General features: G+C 39.4%; 1 protein-coding gene across 1 annotated transcript in view; it reads left to right on the top strand.

Annotated features, from left to right (window-relative positions):
• The window catches only part of CCDC169 (coiled-coil domain containing 169), a 180,831-nt gene that overhangs the window by 93,871 nt on the left and 63,287 nt on the right, over positions 1-23,673 (top strand). Inside the window, exon 5 of the mRNA XM_078656005.1 lies at positions 12,730-12,828. Coding sequence (XP_078512131.1) covers positions 12,730-12,828 — 99 coding nt within the window. The remainder of the gene's footprint in view (positions 1-12,729; positions 12,829-23,673) is intronic.

Raw genomic sequence — 23,673 nt, 5'->3', positions numbered from 1 at the left:
GGGTGTCTCCGAACTTCGACCGGTACTGCTCTGGGGTTAAACCAAATTTCTCAACTAAACATTGCCTCATGTGAGAGTAGGACTTCGCCTCCTCCCCCTGCAGGACCTAGAGCCTATGGATCACTGACATAATATCGACCTCACAAATATCGAGATACAAAAATATCGAGTCAAAAATATCGATTGACAAAATATTGACTCCCTATCTTCAAACAGGTAAGTACCAAAATATCGACTCCAAAATATCGACTTTCAAAAATATAGACTGTCAAAATATCGATTTTTTTAAATGTCTTAAAATTAAGTTAAAACTAATATAGTAATAAATATATTTAATATAAACTTAGAAATAATTTTTTTTTTTTAATTTTAATAAATAATTTATATAATTAAAAAAATTATATCACCAAAAATAATACATATATATATATATATATATATATATATATATATATATATATATATATATATATATATAAAAACATATTATTAAATAAACATATATAACATTTTTAGCGTAGCATAGAAAATGGTTAAAATTTATTGTTACAACTATAGTGAGTTCAACATTAGCAAAAGTGTTGGATAGCGTAGAGGTAAAATTTACTATTCCCACTCCAGTGGGTGCAACAGTAGGGAAAGCGCTGGATAGCGTAGGGGTTAAAATTACTATTCCCACTCCAGGGATGTATGACGTTACAAAGCATACTTTTACAACGCCTACCATTACAACAAAACTTTTACAACGCAAAAACTTTTACAACGCATACATTTACAACGCAAGATTTTACAACGCATATACCTTTACAACGCATACCATTACAACGTAAGTATTGGTAAGTATATAATAATTTTTTGAATATAAATTAATTAAAAATATTATAATATAATGTAATTTTATTTAATTTTATTTAATAAATTTAATTTAAATGTAATTTTACTTTATTTTTACAAAGTACCCCTGTACCCCAAAAACCCAAAACTGACCATGAACCCTAAAAATACCCCTTTACCCAAAAACTGAAAACTGACCCTGAACCCTAAAAATACCCCTTTACCCAAAAACTGAAAACTGACCCTGAACCCTAAAAATACCCCTTTACCCCAAAAAACTAAAAACTGACCCTGAACCCTAAAAATACCCTTTTACCCAAAAACTGAAAACTGACCCTGAACCCTAAAAATACCCCTTTACCCCAAAAAACTGAAAACTGACCCTGAACCCTAAAAATACCCCTTTACCCAAAAACTGAAAACTGACCCTGAACCCTAAAAATACCCCTTTACCCAAAAACTGAAAACTGACCCTGAACCCTAAAAATACCCCTTTACCCCAAAAACTGAAAACTGACCCTGAACCCTAAAAATACCCCTTTACCCGAAAACCCAAACATATAACATTTTAAAAATAATTATATACTTACCAATACTTACGTTGTAATGGTATGCGTTGTAAAGGTATCTGCGTTGTAAAAACATGCTTTGTAAATGTATGCGTTGTAAAAGTTTTTGCGTTGTAAAAGTTTCGTTGTAATGGTAGTGCATAGTAAAAGTTGCGTTGTAAACGTTGCATACCCACTCCAGTGGGTGCAACAGTAGGGAAAGTGTTGGATAGCGTAGGGGTTAAAATTACTATTCCAACTTCAGAGAGTGCAATAGTAGTGAAAGTAAATACTTCACAAATAGATATAAATAACATAAATAGTAATACCAATTACAAATAATTAAAATATTTTACAAGTGTATAAAATATATTAAATATTTATTTATAAATACAAAATAAAATTATTTAATTATACAAATTGCCTACTCATACTAATTAATTACCTATTAACAATAAATTAATTTACAATTTAAAAATTAATCACTTAATTTTAATTAAAAATTATATTTTAATGTATTTCCTATTAATAATTAATTAACAACTAATTCAAATTAAATACCAATAAATTAAATGACATATTTAATTAATCAGAATTAAATTACTTCCCACCCTATTCCCCTATAAACCAACAACCCGCTACAGAAAATAAATTAATGAAATTAATATATTTATCAAGTAATCAATTAAAATTATTTACCAATTATATTTTAATTAATTACCAATTATTATTTAAGTAACAATTAATTCTAAATAATTAACAATGAATTAATTAACATATTTAATTAATTATAATTAAATTACTTCCCACCCTATTCCCCTATAAACCCACCACCCGCTACAGAAAATAATTTAATAAAATTAACATATTTATAAATTAATCAATTTTAATTAATTACCAATTATATTTTAATTAATAACCAATTATTAATTAATTACAAATTATTTCTAAATAAATATCAGTTAATAAATAAACTTAATTCCCACCCTATTCCCCTATAAACCCACAGCCCGCTTCAGAAAATAAATTACCAAAATTAAAATATTTATCAATTAATAAATTATAATTAATTAGCAATTATATTTTAATTAATTACCAATTAATAATTATTTAACAATTAGTTCTAAATAAATATCAATACATAAATTAACATATTTAATTAATTATAATTAAATTACTTCCCACCCTATTCCCCTATAAACCCACAGCCCACTTCAGAAAATAAATTACCAAAATTAAAATATTTATCAATGAATAAATTATAATGAATTACCAATTATATTTTAATTAATGACCAATTAATAATTATTTAACAATTAATTCTAAATAAATATCAATACATAAATTAACATATTTAATTAATTATAATTAAATTACTTCCCACCCTATTCCCCTATAAACCCACAACCCGCTACAGAATAATATTACACAAAAAATTTAAAATATTATTAACTTACCTTAAATTGGATATTTTTGTTGTCTATATTATGTCTAGTCGATATTATGTCCATTCTATATTTTTGATTCGATATTATGTCCATTCTATTCGATAGTGCGAAATCAAGAGAGAGAGAGAGGACCAGAAAGCTAGTCCTTATCCCCGGGGTAATATGTGATTTAATCAAAAAGAGACTAGCTCATATTTATTTTAGATTACAAAAAACAAGAAAAGACTCTGGTATGTTTCGTCATAGAGTGGGAACACCTGGTGAGTGTGTTCAAAAAGCCCTCACCCACCAACCTAGTTGGTGGCATGCTTCATCATCGGGCCCACCCAGTAGCACCTAGGTATGCGAAGGAGGCACTACAGGTCCAGAGCAGGCTCTGCCCAGAAAAGCTGGTCAAGCCCTTGCCACCTCCCAACCTTGAGGTCAGACTGAGCAAAAACTAGCGTGGTCTTGAGAAGGGAATCCCCCTCTCACACATAGATACACTTTAGGGCGTGTAGACACATAGTCTAAACCACACTCCCATTAGCTTACTTACACTCACCCCCTTTTATCTAGGTCCTGAAGAAAGCCAGCATAGACATAAGGCACTGGCTGAAACATGTTGACCCATTGGATGTGAGAGGTCGTAACTCGCCTCTTACATCCTCCAGCCTTATTTTTTAACCGCTGATGGAGGCCCAGGTATTAAAGTCTAAATCTACCCTCGGGTACTGGGACCCCCCCAAGCCGTTTTAACATCACTTTCTTAACTATCTTCACTGCACACTCAGCAAAATACCAGCTCCGCTGTAATCAGGCGTTGAAGCACACCCGGGGCACGCTAGGTGCTACTGGGTGGGCCCGATGATGAAGCATGCCACCAACTAGGTTGGTGGGTGAGGGCTTTTTGAACACACTCACCAGGTGTTCCCACTCTATGACGAAACATACCAGAGTCTTTTCTTGTTTTTTGTAATCTAAAATAAATATGAGCTAGTCTCTTTTTGATTAAATCACATTCTATTCGATATACATTTTTTCTAGTCGATATTTTTGTTGTCTATATTATGTCTAGTCGATATTTTGTCCATTCTATATTTTTTACTCGATATTCTGTCCAGTCGAAATAAACAACTCGATATTATGACTGCCCACCAGAGCCTATAGCTTCCAGCTACTGCAATCAGTTCTCACAATAGTGAATCTCAGTGCTTGGGGTGGACCCCCACATCTCAAGGGCCCTTTCAAATGCAGTCAACTTTTTGTCAATGTGTACCTCGGTACTATACCCTTGGAAAGTGTGCAATCAAATCCACCACACCTAGACATCTAATTCTCTTCATAATTATTACTGCCATAATTGTATTTCTCCTCTTCCCCTGCCACTTCTTCTTAGCTAATTCCAGTTTCTCCCATTCCAATGCAATTGAAGCAAGTTGGGCCTCAAGCTGCCTCTCTGCAAGGGACACTGGTGGCTCCTGAGTAGGAGACCCTGCTTCCTCCCACCATCTGGAAATACATAGCTAATTCCCGAACCAAGGGAGGCCTCATCCTCACCCTTCTCCTGGGTGATGTTGGGTGGTGGAGGGGGTCAGCCCCTAACCCCTTTCTATCTGCTCAGCTACCCCGTGCCTTCAGGGACTTAAGCAACCATCTCTTCCTAATGTTGTTGGAAGCTGGCAGCCAACTAAGCCTGCACCCTAGGCTCAGCACCATCTTGAGTTTATGAAGTTTAGCTAGGTCTAGTTCAATGGTTCCCTAGTTTTGGGTCACAACAACTAGCAAAACAGACTTAGAACAATTTTGGAAAAATCAAAACAATGGATTAAAACAGTTTAGTCGAAATTCCAAAAATCAAACTCAGAAGATTTGTTCTAAGACAATTTAGAGGAATTTTAAAATCTTAATTCACTTTACTGAAAGGTGTACTTTTTAAACACATGTACTCATCCACACCTCTGAAGATCAAATGTTGGAAAATTGGTTATTAGTAGTGGTAAACACATACTTACCACTGGAAATAAGGCCCCCAACAGTCTACGGCTCAGAATAGGTCTCAGAAAATGACTATCATGCTCAACCCTTGGCAGCTTGGCTGCGAGCAAGCAGGCTTAATTTCAGAGACAAGTATGTAAATGATTTAAAAAGACCAATTCAGTAAATGATTAAGACACAACCCACAATAAAAATCCAACACCAATTTATACTTTATTTCCCCTTCCCATACTTCTATTAAGCAGCTCAACATAGTGGTTCTTGGGTGTAACCACTTGAGGGAGAAGCGACAACCATAACTTTGGGTCCTGCCCCTGTTTGTTGCTGGAAATTCCGGAAAGTGCCCACCAATTCATCGACAAGCACCAATTTTATCTTTAAAATGACACTAAAACGAGAAAAATCCAATGCAGAGAATTAGAGAAATGAATTTTTAAAAATGTAGCAGTATATAGTACATAGAAACTTATTGAGCCTATTGGGGCATCTGGTCACGGTAGACTGGGCTGGGACTCACCCTTTCTATCTTGCACCATACACAATTTAGGATGTAAATTCGACCTAAATGTTTCCTCTTCCTTCATTTGTTCATCTACAATTCTTCCTTCCTCTATATTCCTTACAATTTTAATTACTCCCTGATTATATTCACTAATAAATTGAGTGCATCTTTATTAAATTTACACATATACTCCCCATTATTCGTTAGTTTGATGCTTAATTTGTACCACTCTTCTCATATACTTACCATATAGAACATCATGATTTTACAAATTAATTGGTAAAAATTCAATAGAAGTATTAAAATCAGTCAGGGGAGGAAAAAGTGCATCATATCCATTAAATATAGCTGTAAACACACTGCAGAGTAAAGATTAAGCCAAAGGTATGTTATACCTTACCCAACGGAAGTTGTAAGCAAAGTACAGATGTAACAATAATTTCATGTTATATCTATATATTGTTTTATCATCCTAACATAACTATTCTCATGAAAACCACCACTACCACTTCTACTTAATTTTTTACCTGCAACTCTACTAATCTTACCCTGTTCATTTGTTATTTTGTCAGTTTTGAAATGTATCCCACTGAAAATACTAAGCACACCAACCATCTAAACTTTGAATATTGTTAATACCATTATAGTCCATACAACATCTTCTGTTTCCCATCTTCAGACTTAGACATGCAAATCTGTTGTGGACCCAAAAACAATAATAATTTTCTTCTCTTCTTTGTATTTTATTAAAACAATAACACAACAAAAATCTTCTTTTTGGTAGTTATGAGTTAGTTTCAAAAGTGTCTTTCAAAACTCTTGTCGTGCGAGGCCAAGTCGAAGTAAACAATTATGGCAGACCATGATGGAGCGTGGGTCGGATTGGGCCCAATCAGCACTTACCTTTGGACTTAGTAGAAACTGTGAGAAAAAAAGTCTCTGAGAAGGGAGAAGTTCAGCGGGGCAACGCTGCAGGCGGTGTCCAAAGAGGGAGCGTCATCGTTAGGAAGCCGCTGGATGAAATCGATGTGAAGATTTCTACATTCTTAATTAGTCTATTTTTTAGAAGTTGTAAACCTTTAGCAGGACGAGGCCTGGAGGCTGTAGCCGATATGAGTTCCAGAAGGCCAGATACCCATTTGCTGAAGGACCATTGAAGAGGATTTGCTACTGCGCAGAAGAACGTAAAGTCAGGCTGACCAGTGATGCACCTTGGGACGATAGACCAGCGTGTTGGTCCCAGTCTTATCTCAGTTCTCAGAGCAGTTTTTAGCCAATAAGTTTATTAAATTTCAAGTTTTGGATTTTGTGTATCTGGGCATCTTAACCCCACAACCAAGGGTCCAGGGCTGGAGGGGCTCCACTTGGGATTAAGGAATCTCTCAGGCCGGGCGGAGGTGCGGGTTTAAGATGGTGGGAGCTTGTTATGTCCCTGTAGCTCTGAACAGGAGTCAGCAAACTAGCCCTGGAGTCACTCTGATAGTCATGTGTTCAAAAAATGAAGCAGGGTTTAAGCACCAGGGCTGGCTTCTGAGGGATCAAGGCAAGCTTTAGGCAGCTAAACAGTCCTTCCAGGTCCAGCAAAGCAGTCTTGTGGCGTATACAACAGGCCACAACAGCAGACAGTCCTATGAGAGTCCTTCTACAGGTCCAGAAAGTGAGTTAAAGACTGGGTCTGAGGGTCCCTTTTGATGCCTGATGCCTTCTTTGAAGTAGTGGAAGTTTCTAAAGTTTTCTCTTTTAAGTGCTGGCAAATTCCTGACTCCCCTGCCCTGGCTCTAGGCTGGCTGCAGGGACAATGCAGTGGTAACAAACCCTTTGTGTGAAGGCAGAGCACAGTCTATTCAGTTTTAAGTGGGGTTATGCCAAGCTCTGCCACACCCATTCTGCCAAGAGAGGGTTCATTCAGGCACACCTAATCCCTCTTAATGTGACCGTCTGGGACAAATTCACAACGTCCAACTGCCAACTACACCCCGAATGTGACCTAAGACAAGCTACAGGCACCAAATAGCAAAATACAGGAAAAAGCCAACGTTCTAAAAGTGGCATTTCCCAAATTGGAATTTAAAATCCAAGTTTAACATTAAAGAGGACTTTTGAATTACAATTTCATAGATTGCAAACATAAAATGCTTACCTGTTCCCAGTCAAAAGTTATCACTTATTAAATGTAATAAGATAACTCAATGTTATCCTATGGGACAGGTAAGCAAAAGGAATTTGTACGTTTTTCACTACCAGGACATGTACAACAAACTGAAAGTATATGCCCAACCTTTTAATTACAATGTAACCTGGCCTATGGGCTACCTAGGACCTTCATTGAGGGTGAGGTATATGTAATAAAAGGGGTTTATAAGGCTTGAAAGGGGGTTATATATTTTGTGATGCTGCTATGTGTTCTCAAAATGGCTAAAGGTATGACCAGTCACGGGTCCCTTGCTCACTGTGCCACTGAATTCAAGTTAGCCAGCCTGATGATGGCTGATACCAGAAACTGGTCCTAAGATGCTTGTTTCCGGTCCAGTGACCTGGCCTGGCAGTTCGGGAAGGAGTATTCCATGAGTACCAGGGTCAAGACTGATTTGCATATAGCTGGGTGATGTGGCAAGCAAAACAATGACGGATTAAACCCAGATCTGTGACTGGGGGTGAAAGTTTCAATACACTGTCTATCATTTTATTTTGGGATGTTGCTAAGAAGGTTATATTGCCAAGTCAAATTGACAGTTTAAAACTGCTTTCAAGCTGCAATGGTTGACCTAGGATATGCTTTAAGGGGCTACTTAAGTAGGTGGCACAATAATTGCTGCAGGCCCACTTGTAGCATTTAATGTACAGGCCTTGGGTATATGGTAAACCAATCTACAAGGGACTTATAAGTAAATTAAATATGCCAATCTGGTATCAGGCAATTTTACCATGTGTAAGGGAGAGAGTACTTTAGCAATGGTAACGCGCAGAGAGTCCTAAGGTCAGCAAAAACAAATTCAGCAAAAAGTGGAGGGTAAAGGCAAAATGTTTGGGGCTGACCCTGCAGAGAGGGCCAAGTGTCTCCTCATGCAAAAGAATTGAAAAGAACGCTTCTGCTTATGTCAGTGACTGTATACCATTCTGCTTAAGATGCAATTTTGAAACAAAATAACTGTAGGATTCTGTACCACTGGACAACATTAAATCACTATGTTATTAATCTTTCTAAGGTCTTGCACAAAATGCCATGTGCCATTCAGCTTTTAATTCCCATTCTGGGAGAATTACAAGGACTACCATGTACCTTCCAGAGGATTCCCTATTCAATCAGTTTTTCAATTGCGACCATTATTCCTTCTTTTGCCTCTTTTGTAGGTCTGTACTGCCTATTTTCTACAAATATTGCATCAGGTTTCACCATTATTTTGACTGGCTTTGCTCTTTTGACCAATCCAATTTCTTTTTCGGCAAAATCCCATACCTCATTGTTGACAGTATGTCTTAATTCCAGAGGCAAATCATCTTTTGTCAAAGCTGGAAATGCCTGAACTTTCTGAAATAATTTGAAAATCTGAATCTCCATCTTGTGTTTCAATTGCAACATCATCCAGTATGCAATAATAACACATTCATTTTGCATAGTAAGCCCCTTCCCAACAAATTCACAGGAGTTGAATTACACAAGTAAATTAGTGTTTGTTCTCCATCTGTCCAATTTTAACTGGAACATTTGCTTAAACTTGATCCACAATTTGTTTATTACTTACCCTACAACTTGGACTTCTCCTCCCAAAAGGGGTAGGTTCAGGACTTCTACAGAAAACACTGTAGATCTGGTAGCACCAGTGTCAATCAGAAATAAAAATGGATTGCCATTTACTTCTCTATCAATATATGGGCCACTTTGGTCTACCTCTAGGACTACTCCAAGTACTCATTCCCTGGAAATGTCACTGTGAACTATTCCCTGCCAGCTAATTTCTCAGAATCAATGGATTCTGCTGATAACATCCAGCATAGGACATTTCTTTTTCTCATTTTGCTTCATCACTGAAGCTATAGGTATTGCCATTCAAAATGATTTCTGACTATGAACATTCTGCTTAAAATTCTGCATATTCAACATATTTCTTTGCATTGGTGGAACCACTTCCCCTGAATCCTGTTAGGATTCTGTCTGAATTCCCTTTTCCAGCACCCAATCTTTTCACAAAAGTGACATGCTGTATTCGTTTTCAACATTTCAAGTTTTATGTTCATGCCATGATACATCATCACTTTTCTACCACCTTGCTGCATCATTCCATTTCCCAACCGTCCATTTTGCATTTGATTAATTCCAGACTTCACAAAATTCATATTTGAACCCATCTGATTCTGAGGTCCTTTCTCAAAATGCATTGTCTGAGTAATCAGTCCTCTTTCTATAAGTTTTTTATGCTTTGAATCAAAAAATGTACTATTATTTTTCACCATTCTCAAAATCTCATCTAAGCTCTTTGTCTGCCAGCACTAATCACTCTGTTTAATGTGATTACTAATCTCTGTCCTCAATCCTGAGACAAAAGCAGCCACAAAACCTCTGACCCCATCTCATTAAGGGCTTCTTGAAAATATGCATAAGCTTCTCATAATATACATGCATTGACTCTTTCGGTTTTTGTGAAATTCTCAAAATCTTGTCCCAATTTATATCTTTCTAAGGGAATTAATAAACAATAGACAGACTACAGACTGGGAAGACTCTCCATCTAGCGGCAATCGACTCTAGTTAGTGTAATAGCAAAACACACCAACTCAAATTGAGTATTCAACTTAAACAAAATATGCTAATTCAGAATCCCTATCAATTGAGCATGCAGCGGCTCCGATTACACACCACAATAACAGACAGGTAATCAATATATCTCAAGATCTTGAATTTCGACAAATCTGATAAAATAAACCACACGAGAATCAATAGAACCTCAAATGAACTACAAATATCAATAATACAATATCACAATAATTCACCAATTGAACCCAAAGGCGTCATAGCATAACCTTCACACACATAATTAAATCCACCTCACAAACTCATACTTCAGTGCACACACATGAAATCATTACTCCGTATTCATACTTACACTCCAGATCATTTAAGAACACACAGTTCAAAACTTCTTAGGAGTCTTCAGTATTGGAACTCTTGGAAAAGTTCCAGAAACTTCTCTCGCCCTCGGACTGGGCATTAAAGACTGAGAAATCTTTTGCGAGTTCTTCAGGATTTTTCAGAGGTCCTTAGGGTGCTCTAATGTTTTGCTTTGTTTTCCCGTATTCTTTTCCAAATTTGTGGGAGCAGGACCCCAATATTGTATTGTACCCCAACTTTGAAACACCCAGAACTTTCCTCAGAATTTGTGCTCCAGCACATTTAATCTATCAGTAGATCAACCACCATTCTTCACCATCAATCTTAATGGGCTAACATTAGTAAAGTAAATGGTAACCGGACTACTTAATAACTGAGTTCCAGATCAGAGAAAAGTTAAAGGATTTTATTGAAGAATCTCATTAATCAGGCAGTTCAGATGAATTATTAAAATGTCAACAACATAAATGCATAGTACATTGTCACAAATCAGAAATATCTTAAGTTGCTCAATACAGCACATCATTAAGGAAAAGTACAACAGATCAATCAAAGTTAAGAAAAAAGCTCTATCAGGCTCAAAAGGAATGCTGACCGCATCTCTGGAGGAAAAGAAAAAGCCTCTTCTAAATCAGACAGTGTCCCTGGAGAAACTTGGAAAGTCTCTGACCAAATGGACAGAGCCTCGGGATATTAAGGTAAAGTCTCTGTACATTATAAAAGTTAGAATCACAAAGGAAACCAACAGCATTCTAGTGGAAAAGGGAAAGTCTCTGGCTCAACCCCAGAACAAAGGGTTTTATACACATTTTTACATAGCTAATGCGTTTAATCTATTGATTCAGCCTGACATGTTCACAAATATTACAGCATTGACCAGTTACAATTAAACACATCATAGAATTAATAAAATACCTTCCACCCCCTTCCCCATGCAAGACACCTGCAGCTCTTGTTGCACCGTACATTATGTTTCATTTACTAAACAATAAGCATTTTTAACTTGGCAGCTTCGGAAGCTATAGGAAGAAGAACCAAACTTTAGAATTTGTTACTTCACATACACAGAGAAAAGTTTTTCACAGTATAAGAGCTTGAGGAAAATAACCAACCACATCAGTGTCCTGTGCGCTCTGCAAAGTCTTCAGAGACCATGAGGAGAGAAGGCATTCAGGAAGGCATGATTGGGAGGGGGAATGATCAGGAGCAGTTTGTAAAGAACATTAGAATCATCTGTTTTACTAAAATGGTGCCTAAATAGGAAAATGTGGCACAACTAAAACACGTTAATAAACACAATTCTACATAAATTAGAAAACTCATTTTAAGTGCAATAATATTAATTAATTGGTTCCTACTAGAATTCATCATAAAAATCATTAATATACAAAAAAAATTGTCACCAAAAATTGCACACTTTAAAAGTCTACCACATCAGCTATGACACCTAACCAGGGGGACCATGACTGTTTAAAAAAAAGAAATAATATTTGAAGAATAATAAAGTATATTATATAAAAAGATAAATATAATATAAACATAATATATTTTTTTTAAAGTTCTATAAATGTACAAGAATTTGAAATTGGAAGTAAAAAATTAAGTTGATATCATTAACTTGATTCATAGGAGGGGCTCAAGTACAGCAAACAGTAGCATGGGGAATTGGTGACCTCAATTAAGGCACTATTATGCACTAACAAAACGCATACGTAATAGCAAAATAGACAAAGCAATATGCGGGAGCCTATCATATTGCTTTGCCCTCTAGAAATAAACAGACATTTTGAAACTCTTCAACCATCCCATCAAAATCTCGATTTTTATATATATATTTGTCTGTGTATTAAACAAAATATTTCATAATTTTTTATGTGTTTAATGTATGCTTGTTTCTGTAGTTGTTATTTTGTATTTTTTGTTGTTCAAATTGTGGAATCTGCTTAGGTAGTGGTCCCTGATTTCTAGTAGTCATTCATTGGGGGTCCACAGAAGTGAAAAGTTTATTAACCACTGTTCTAGTACATACCAGCATCTTCAGTGAATTTACGAATCCTTAAACCTTTCAGGCCGGATTTTTCAATAAATTCACATGCAAAGTTTCTAAACTAAGAAACCCATATCAACAATACATTTATCATTAGTACTGTGAAATTCACTCCTGGGTTAATAAGTTCTAGATCATACCCTGCCACTCATAGATCCATTTATTTGTATCATGCCAAATTTGGATAAGAATAACTGTTTTGAATGAATTCAGCATGATCCAAATTCATCACTGAGTTGCATATTTTAATGTTTTTTCCTTTACAGGGAGCTTTAAATCAATTTCTTAAGCAGCTTGAAATGGAAAAGATAAGCCTTGAGAACCAACTAAAAGATTACATTCTTCGAATGGAACAAGAGGCAAAGGTTTGTTACCACAAAATTGTTAACATTTTTTAATAGTGCTTGTGATTTGTATAGTGTCCATGGTGGATTGATGAATATAAAGCTTCCATGTTCGCTTACCACACCTAGTAGCTTGAGCCCATATTAGTAATTTCCACAGTTGACTTCTGTATTTTTAACTCTTTCCAGACGTGTGAGCAATACCAGTAAATCTCTGTAATAGGAAGCAATAGTGTCTTTTGATGAAGCCCAGCACAACATGACAGTCTTCTCTCCATGAAGCTCTATCCAGAGAGTCATCAATTTGTGATTAACTCAGAAGTGGCTCTATTGAATTCATACAATGACAGTGTGCCACGTCACATTTTTCATAGACTGGCACTACTAAAATTACTATTGGTCACCCACACAAGTATTTTTGTTCTTTTCAACCATATATTTTTTTATTTGTGGTTTTATTCTGACCAGATATGGCCCGAGGCTGTTCAGTCAGTTGAAAGGATTCAGTGGTAGGACACATTGTATTCTACTAACAGAACCAAACAATATAAATCAGTTGAAGAACATAAAGGGGTGCTCGGTCCAGAGTAGATTCAGTTAAGCAATTCCATTTTCAGTCTCAAAAAGAAGTGGATCTCAAGTTGACCAATATATGCAGTATGGAACCAGGTTTCTGTGTTGTCCTTTGTGAAGAAATTTGCTTGGTGGATTCCTTATTCTACAGTGGCATCTATAACGAAGTGGGCTCTAAGAGATCCCGAAAAGCAAAATAAAAGTGACCTGCAGACTCTTCCTTTTCTGTGTGTGGTTTATTTTTGTAAACTTCTTTCAGATTCTGTCTTGTTTTTTAATCTTCTTCACAAGTTGAGAAATGTTTTGTTTAAGACTGCATTAGCAGTAGTGCAGGTTTTTGCCAGTGCTGCATAAGTGACTGGATGACTGGAGCTAATAACACTATTATTTCCAATAATTTTTCCACTGAATTTCAAGAGAGAAACATGTTCAATCACACCTCTTATTTAACTGTTAAAGTTATAGTTGTTTTCAGTATTTAATTTCATGCTGTACATTTATCTCTAATGGGTGAAGAATTTTCTGGTGTAGTTGAAGGAGGGACTATGTGTTCGTGGAACGCAGCTTTACCAGAGAAATAGTTGGCTACCATTTTACTTTTCTCAGGACACATCCTCCTTCTGCCTTATCAATGGAGCCTGAAGAAAGAAACTTTAAACAATAGAGTTAGGTTTAGGCAAAGGGCAGCTCATTCAGTCTTAGAGGTGAGTTACACTGACCCGAGATTGCACAAGACCCTTGGGTCAGGGCATTGCTTCCTCTTCTCCCCATCTTCACCAATCAAGCTCATTGCTGCCGTGTATAGTCACCTTTTCTACCCAAGCTACACTCAGCAGCATCAACCTGTCTGCTGTGCTCTCTGCTTTGCCTTTTTAAAAGCCCACCATAAAATGTTACTTGTGCTAATGCAGGTGAGATGCCAGAAAAACAGATGTCGCACAAATGAAGAGATTGCTTGTGGCAGGTGCATCATCAAATTAAGGGGAGATTTAAGCAGCACCCTGACAACATGTTGGCAGACTCATTCAGGGCCCTATTTGAGGAGATCCATTTAACCAGGTCCAAATGTTCATGCTGACTTGATGCCATGATAGCACCAGGGTAGGTCGTGTGTATAGAGGATATGGGGGTGCTGAGGAGATATGTGACAACTCCCCAATCATTTTCTCCTCTTGGTTTGTACCATGGGCAACTATGAAAGTACTGCCACAAGCCTTCTAATGGCATTAGGTAAAGATAACTGTCTAGGTCCCTTAGCTGCCAGTATACCCTCCCCTCAAGTCAGCTGGCTGCCCAGGCTGCTGGCTGATTCCCCTAACACCTCTGTCTCCACAGCCAAAGCCAGTTCCGAAAACCATGAGGTGGCGCCTCCTGCAGAAGTCAGCTGCACTGCGGCCAGAAACTGAAGTCTTAGATTCTAACATGAGCTGACTTTGCAACCTTCTATGTACCGTAATCAAGGTTTTCTGTGTCCTATTTGCCGAACCACCACTATCAACATCTTTATATAGACATGAGATCCTTCCTGGATTGTGGTGTTGTCAGTGTTTGAGACACCAACTGTAGTGCAATCCATGTATGGTTTCCTACACCTTGAGGTTTAACCCAGGCAAGCATAGGCTCAAGACCATAAAAAGACTGTTTAACTCAAGAGCTATATTGTAGAAATGTTAAGCTACATTACATCAATACTAATATTATAAAGAGAGAGCCCAAACCTTTGAGGCGGGTAATCTCAGTATCCACAGCACCAAATACAGCGCTGGAAAGGGCAGTTGCAGTAGAAGGACATAGGCTATGCAGACAGCCACAATAATATTATTATTATTATTATTTCTTTTGCAGAGTGTTATATAGCGCGAACTTGACCCAAACTGAATCAGGTATCAGAGCGCTCTACATAGCACCAGTTACGTTACACGAGAACACACATTAATTTTTGTTAGGCACGGGGAGATTTAGTGATTTGCCCAGAATCACAGGATGTTTGGCGTCGTTACCAAGACTCGAACCCAGATCCCCAGGTCCAATGTCGAGCGCCTTAGCCGTTAGGCCAACTCCTCTATACATTTAAAAGGTAAAAGAACCGTGCCAGCAAAGTAGTCCCTTGTGGGCATGTCTGCATTGTGCTGTGGGCGTGGGCTTGGGGCGTGACTAACGCTGGGGGCATGTGGTACGGCCATCACATCGTGGGCTGTGGGCGTGTGCTGGGTGGCGTGACAAATGCTGGGGGCGGGTGTCCGCCCTTCATGCCATGTGAGTCGTACATACAAGTGCCAATTACGTTGCTGCACAGAATCAAGGGGCACACTGGGGGCGTGACACGCTGGGGGCGTGACACGCTGGGGGCGTGACACGCTGGGGGCGTGAGAAACGCTGGGAGCGTGTGTCCGGCCTTCATGCCATGTGAACGCAATTGCGCCGCATCAAGGGGCACGCTGGGGGCGTGAGAAACGCTGGGGGCGTGTGCTACGTTCCGCCCTTCATGCCATATGGGTCGTACATTAATCAGAAGATCGTCTGCTGTGGCCGTGTGCTGGGGACGTGACAAACGCGTTCACCTGGAGGCCTGGTAAGTAACGTTACTGCAGCCTCTCCTGCGTGCTGTTACTGAACTCTCTCATTCAACGAAATTACATGTGCCTGCTACCATCAACCAGGGCTCTAGCCGGGCTCAGGTGGCGGATCAGTACACTAATTACACGTGCCTGATAACATCAACCAGGGCTGTAGCTGGGCCTCAAGCGGGGGAACACGCGCCTGCTAACATCAAACAGGCCTGCATCTGGGCCTCAAGCGGGGAACACGCAAATGAGCGTGTCTGCGGGGACAATTACTGCAGCCTCTCCTACTTGCTGTCACTCAACTCTCTCATTAAACGGATTTAGCCGCGGCTGATAACTCTCTCATTCAACGACATTACACGCGCCTGCTAACATCAACAAGGGCTGTAGCCGGGCTCAGGCGGCGGATCACTACACCAATTACACGCGCCTGCTAACATCAACCAGGGCTGCAGCTGGGCCTTCTCCGTCCCTATTCTAATGAAACAAAAAATGTTGTCTACCGCGAGATTTTAAAATAAATTGCCCTTGCCAAATGCACACATTACACACATTCTATTTCATACCCGGACAACGTCGGGACGGGCTGCTAGTGTGATATATAAAGGACGGAGAACATTCTACATATAGTTATACAAAATTTGTAAATTTTATTTATCACTACTTTGGGTCTGATTACGAGTTTGGCGGACAGGGTTTCTCTGTCACACAGATAACGGATATCCCGTCCGTCAAATTACAATTCCATAATATCCTATGGAATTTGTAATTCGGCGGTCTGGATATCCGTCACGTTTGTGACGTTGTATCCCATCCGCCAAACTCGTTATCAGGCCCTATTTCCTGACACACATTAGTGTTTTTTATGTTTGATATACATTTGCATCTTGTATATTTAAACTCATTGTCATGCATTAGGTCATTTGTACAATCAAAATACACAGTTCATTATTGAATTATCAGCCATACCAAAATCAGACAGGACGTTTTGCTGCGTCCGTGTAGCTTTTTTAAGGCTATCTCACAAAAATATGGACAAAAACAGAAAAGACAAACAGAAAAAATATTAAACACCAAAACCTCAATATTTCGTACCCAAATTTATAACAAAAACGGGCATATATAAAGGGTTCAGCCATGATTGAATAGTTATCCTAGTTGTCACAGATTGTTTCATTGTTTAAACTCCCTTAACAGGAGAAAGAGAACATATACAATCCTGATGTATTTTTATGCCATACTGATTTTTACCTATTTATAAGCTATCAGTCTTGTTATTAGCCAATATTTATCTATATTTACATTATTTTTTTAAATTTTCATTTCAAGTTTTTTAAACAAGGATCACTCCCTTAGTCCAACAAGATATTGAACATTCTTGGCATCTATTATGCACACTGGTAGCAGAGATAGGTAACTTAGAACAGTGTTAAATGACCAATGTATGTAGCAGAAATATCCTTTGAATATCCAAAAGGATGGTTCCTATTTTTTCAAACTTCTCAGATAATTGTCTAACTATAATATAAAAGAATTCCCTTTAGATCTTTGTTATACTAGCTCCATATAGGACAATGGATACATGTCAAAAAGAAATTTCACTGTGACTTACTTTGTTAGCTTGATAGAATTATTTAGTTTAATCAATTTTTCGTACCAGTTTCACCATTCAATAATGTCAATAATATTGGCCCATGATATGGCCCCTGCAAAAATACATCTAAAGTAAGCAAGAAAAACTTTATAAAATATTAACTTTCGCCAGATAAAGTTGATATTAACAATATGTGTTAATACAGCATTAATTGTTAACCTAACACTATCCTTACTGGTGGAACCTCCTCATCAGATTGCTGTCAAGTGTTCAAATGCAGTCCAAGCACACACCCATATTATAGTCCTGTAGAAGTATTAAAAAAGAACCACCAAAAGTGTTACTATTGATCTGGGAACTGAACAGCCATCATATTGAAAAGGATCTATCTTTATTATACAGCTACATTGAGAGGGGCATACGTTACCTCTGCATATGTGCGATATTTTCAAGGTTTCAGTGAACTTATGAGTGACATTCAACAACCAAATGTGTGACACTTAGAGTGACACTTTCTCATGAGCAAAAATAAACAGTAAAGTCACCTGCACATCCCACTCATATAATCACACATGATTTTACACCTTTTTGACCATTACAGCTAAGTTGCTTGCAGTACTATGGAAACACTGTAATATTCATTGGTTTATCCAACCAGACAGTTTACAATTGCCAGGCCATTGTAATTTGGCTACATACACATATTTTACCACAACTCCTGTCCTCAATCTATGCAGTACTACCACATTAGTATGCTATCAATCTCAAACAGCACAATAACAGACATCACTGACTCTCTCGGGGCCGGCGATAGCGCTGGTAGCTCCCGGGGAAACAATGACCACCTTCTCCTCAGATTCCCTCACTTTCACACTCCAAAAGTGCCCCTCATCTCTCCACAGGCCCTCTCTTTCATCCATTTAATTTGTTTTATAGCGCTACTCATACCATTGCAGGGTGTCAGATCACTTTACTTCACACACACATTATGCAGAGGGAATGAATCACACATGTGTAAATCAAACTAGGAAATAGTGCATAACACATAGAGGATTACATGGTGTAGGAATCACGTCATCCATACTAGTAGGCAATATACAAAGGGTTTTTGACTGGAGAAACACAAACGCAGGATTTAATACCACCCACATTTCTACCCAAACAAAACCCCTTTTAGCAACATTAGGATAATGAAAGAATGGGGAAAAACATAACATTCTAATCTATACCATGCAGATTACATGCAGCTGGGCACTTCGATGACAGTTTATAGGTCACTGTGTTATTAGGTGATTGCAACTTGCAAGTATCAAAAGGATCTCTGTGACAAAATCAGTACCCCACAATACAATTCAGTCCCATCTGCATGGTACACATTCTGCAGCAGGTATTTAATGAACCAGTCTGTTCTAGTTTATTGTGAGTCAAAAATTGCCATCAAAACTCTGATCTCTCTCTCTAGTGGGAATATTAATCACAACAGTAATCTCATTCTTCCCTGGACATATTTATTGTTGCCTGACAACTGTTGGGCACAGAACAGAACTCTTCAGAGACTGCTTTCCACAGCAGCACCCCCCAGCTCAGCACTAGGTGCAGCTGCATACCATTGGTCATATTTGATCGCCCTTTGTTGACCCCCAGCAAAGCATTAATAGTGCTACCTTGCCCCTGCGCTCTGTACTTTGAACTACTCTATGTCCAATAAAGTTAAATGGCTGCAGTTAGACTTTCATTAACACTTACCATTAAACTGCAACAGTGAGAGAGATCCTGGTGCTCGCATCCAGCCTCCGGTCATCCCCTCCACCAGTGCACACTGGTACCCCAAGAAAACCAAAACTACTGCCCGTTGTCTCAGTGTCCGTTCTCGGCCAATCCTGCAGGATGGTCAATTTGAGGCAGGCACCTGGCAATATTGGTAAAATATCATCAGGCAAGGCACCAACCATGTATCCACATGAGGGACCAAAGCACGGTCTCTGCTGGTGGGGCAGGATTGTCTGTATCCATGTCTGTATTCATGACTGAGAGACCACGCGGTACTCTCTCTCTCGCTGGGCAGCAGAGCTCAGGAAGGGGGTCAGGGTGTTTGGAAGAGGAACAGAGCCGAAGGCCACCAAATCCCTGCCACTGGGGCCGCCATGCAAATATGTATCCATCCTCAGAGGATTATTATATTAAGGATATATATTGGCGTGGCGGCCCCTGGGGTTTGGCGGCCCTGTGCAGGTGCACAGCTTGCACATGCCTAAGGCCGGCCCTGCCAATGTTGTGAGGACAAAGAGCATGTAGTCGAGCAGCACATTGTGCCTGCTGCTTAAATTTTGCATTCCAGCCTCCCCACATCACAGAACGCCTCGAGGAGGCCCTGGGGCGCTATATTTGTGAGACTAATGCATTTTAGTGTAGTGATGTGGCTGGGCTGAGAGAGTTCAATCTCCATTTTGAAAACTGTCCTGATGCTGTTGTGGAGGGACCTTGTGGAAGCAGCCGAGCAAGCTCGTACCCCTCCTGCTTCCCAGTATGTTTGGGGCCCAATGCCACGCCGAGCCGTAGGAGCTCTGTACTTTTTCTGGTGGGCATCGCCCTTTCTTATGCCCTCCACATCTGCCTTTCCCAGATACACCGATTTGCTTCAGGCTTAGTAGCGACTGCAGCGATCCAGCTGGGAGCTGGAATGTATGTAGCAAGAGAGAGAGAAAAACGCCAAAAGGGACAGTGAGACCTCACAAAAGGTAAGCCCTGCTCCCTGAGTAGTCGGCCAGCAGGCAGAACCTCTTTCTATCTTTTTTTCCTGAATCCCTCCTTCTTTGATTGGCACTGCCAGTGAGTTGTCCGGGAGGTGTGTGTGGTGGTGGGGTTTGGGGTAGGGGTGGGCTGACCACTCCTAAGAGCTCCGTTGCACGGCAAGGGCTAGGTAGGAATTGAGCAGCCTGAGAGGCTGGGGCATATTTTTGTCTGAAGTGGACTATCTTACATTTTGTATCTTTCACCCGAAAATAAATACTCTTATTTTAATGGCTTCTGGGACTTAAAATTTCAGGCTGATTTTTGACCCTCAGATGTGGAGTTATACTTTCTCTACATTCCCATGTGACCATCCTACTCAGTGAACATGACTATCAAAAAGCTGAGAAACAGACACATTGTGGTGAGATCTCCCTGCGTTACATGACATCATAAAAGCACAGATAAGGTACATCACTGTGCTTTGCACATTGGGCATTATCCAAGGTGCCTCTGATTCCAGCCATATTTACCACTGGCCCAGTACCTCCCCAACCAAGAGTAATTCTAATTTGAACTTTGAACCAGCTGGGAAGAATATTATACTACAGCCTCAAGAATCTTCTGTATTAGATCCTCATGTAGCAGGGATCCTGTTATCCTACAGAACTGTGCATAGAGACTTGGAACCTCAGTGAATTAGGGTGTGCCAAAACTCATCTTAGTACCCAAACTCCCCTTACCTGACTAGCTACAGTGTCTCATTGGTCATTACAAACTCCCAATACTTAGACAAACCAGAACATGGACTTAGATTACCTCAGGTAACGTGGAACACATGAACACTCTTTCGTTATACAATCATTTCAATTCAAAACAAGGAGTAAATGATGACACAAGCATATTTGAAATGTTTATTTACTAATGCAGGGTTCTCAAGCGCAGTATCTTAGATAATACCAGCAAACATATTATAAGAAGTAAATTAATCAGCATAGTTACTAGTCCATAAAATGCAAAAGGTGACAACATGCTAAAATGCTGAAACGAATCGGGTTTAACAACACCTAATTCTCACCCTCCCTAACTAGTATATTATATTATACTACATGGAAGAGATTTTTTTCCAACAACAGGACCAGGTGATGGACTATACTCTCCCACATGTAGATATTGACTGTGTAAAATGTTCACCCATGTCCAGAAATGAGCATGGTACCAATCATGGTTTCAACAACACATCTCCCCCTAGAGAGACTCTAGCTCTTATTGAAAGTAGTCTATTACCTCTGGAGGATCTCTCTAATACACCAGAACTACCAATACATGTTAGTGTCCATCAATCCAGGGAAAATGTACTCTTGTCTGATGGCCCTCCATGTTTTACAAGGCATATCAGAGTCTATATTAAAATTATGGGAGAATCACCTGTAAATTCAGACTACATTATGGATTCTTTATCAGACATTCTTTTATCTATAACCCAGAAAAAGAGCGAGAGGGGTTGTGCAAATTTGCAGAAAGGGGAAATGCAAAACAAAGAAGGCAACAGCACAGACAGGGTACCTAGCATAGGAAAAGAAGAAAGGTCGCAAAAACACAACATGAAGTAGTATAATCTCTTCAAAATCACTTTGAATCAGGCAAAAGGGGGGGGGGGTTGGGAGATTTGAAATCATCACAAACTATTCCTCTCTGCCAAATGTGCAGCTGTTGGCGCTTTTTCCCATATTTGAAAATAAAGGGGTCTGTAGGAATAAGTTGATCTATCTATATTCTACATTATTGAATTGAAAGCTCAGAGAACAAGACTTCCACCATATCAATATAAAAACATAAACACGAAGGGCAAAGTGAAATTGCAGTAACCTTTTTTTCCAAATGGAGCACGGTCAAGACTGATTTGCATATAGCTGTGTTCAAACTGAGGTGGCATGTAGCAGGGATCCTGTTCTCCTACAGAACTGTGCATAGAGACTTGGAACCTCAGTGAATTAGGGTATGTCAAAACTCACCTTAGTACCCAAAATCCCCTTACCTGACTAGCTACAGTGTCTCATTGGTCATTACAAACTCCCAATACTTAGACAAACCAGAAAATGGACTTAGATTACCTCAGGTAACGTGGAACACATGAACACTCTTTCGTTATACAATCATTTCAATTCAAAACAAGGAGTAAATGAGGACGCAAGCATATTTGAAATGTTTATTTACTAATGCAGGGTTCTCAAGCGCAGTATCTTAGATAATACCAGCAAACATATTATAAGAAGTAAATTAATCAGCATAGTTATTAGGCCATAAAATGCAAAAGGTGACAACATGCTAAAATGCTGAAACAAATCGGGTTTAACAACACCTAATTCTCACCCTCCATAACTATTATATTATATTATATTATATTTTGCATATAGCCATGTCTGAACTGGGGTGGCAGAGTGGGCCAAAAACGGTGATGGATCAAACCCAGATCTTTTGACTGGGTGTGAGTGTTTGATTGGTTCAGATGCTCCGTCCATCACCACCCCCTTTTGTACCGCTTTTGGCCACCATAAGTGTGGCAGGGTATGCTCAGACGTGAGTCCCTTGCTCACTTTGCCACTGGATTCAAGAAAGCCGGGCTGAAGACGGCTGTAATGCCAGAAGCCGGTCCTCGGAAGCTTGTTTCCGGTCCAGGGAAGGCATGGCTTGGCAGTTCGGGCTGGACTGTTCCCATGAGGCACAGGGTCAGACTGATTTGCATATAGCCATGTCTGAACTGGGGTGGCAGAGTGGGCTAAAGAACGGTGATGGATTAAACCCAGATCTTTTGACTGGGTGTGAGTGTTTGATTGGTTCAGATGCTCCGTCCATCACCACCCCCTTTTGTACCGCTTTTGGCCACCATAAGTGTGGCAGGGTATGCTCAGACGTGAGTCCCTTGCTCACTTTGCCACTGGATTCAAGCAAGCCGGGCTGAAGACGGCTGTAATGCCAGAAACCGGTCCTCGGAAGCTTGTTTCCGTCCAGGGAAGACATGGCTTGGCAGTTCGGGCTGGACTGTTCCCATGAGGCACAGGGTCAGACTGATTTGCATATAGCCATGTCTGAACTGGGGTGGCAGAGTGGGCTAAAGAACGGTGATGGATTAAACCCAGATCTTTTGACTGGGTGTGAGTGTTTGATTGGTTCAGCTGCTCCGTCCATCACCACCCCCTTTTGTACCGCTTTTGGCCACCATAAGTGTGGCAGGGTATGCTCAGACGTGAGTCCCTTGCTCACTTTGCCACTGGATTCAAGCAAGCCGGGCTGAAGACGGCTGTAATGCCAGAAGCCGGTCCTCGGAAGCTTGTTTCCGGTCCAGGGAAGACATGGCTTGGCAGTTCGGGCTGGACTGTTCCCATGAGGCGCAGGGTCAGACTG

This window comes from Lissotriton helveticus, chromosome 8 (assembly GCF_964261635.1).
Source record: "Lissotriton helveticus chromosome 8, aLisHel1.1, whole genome shotgun sequence".
NCBI lineage: Eukaryota > Metazoa > Chordata > Amphibia > Caudata > Salamandridae > Lissotriton > Lissotriton helveticus.
Note: the sequence above shows the minus strand (reverse complement) of the source record. Positions and strands in the feature narration are given on the sequence as shown.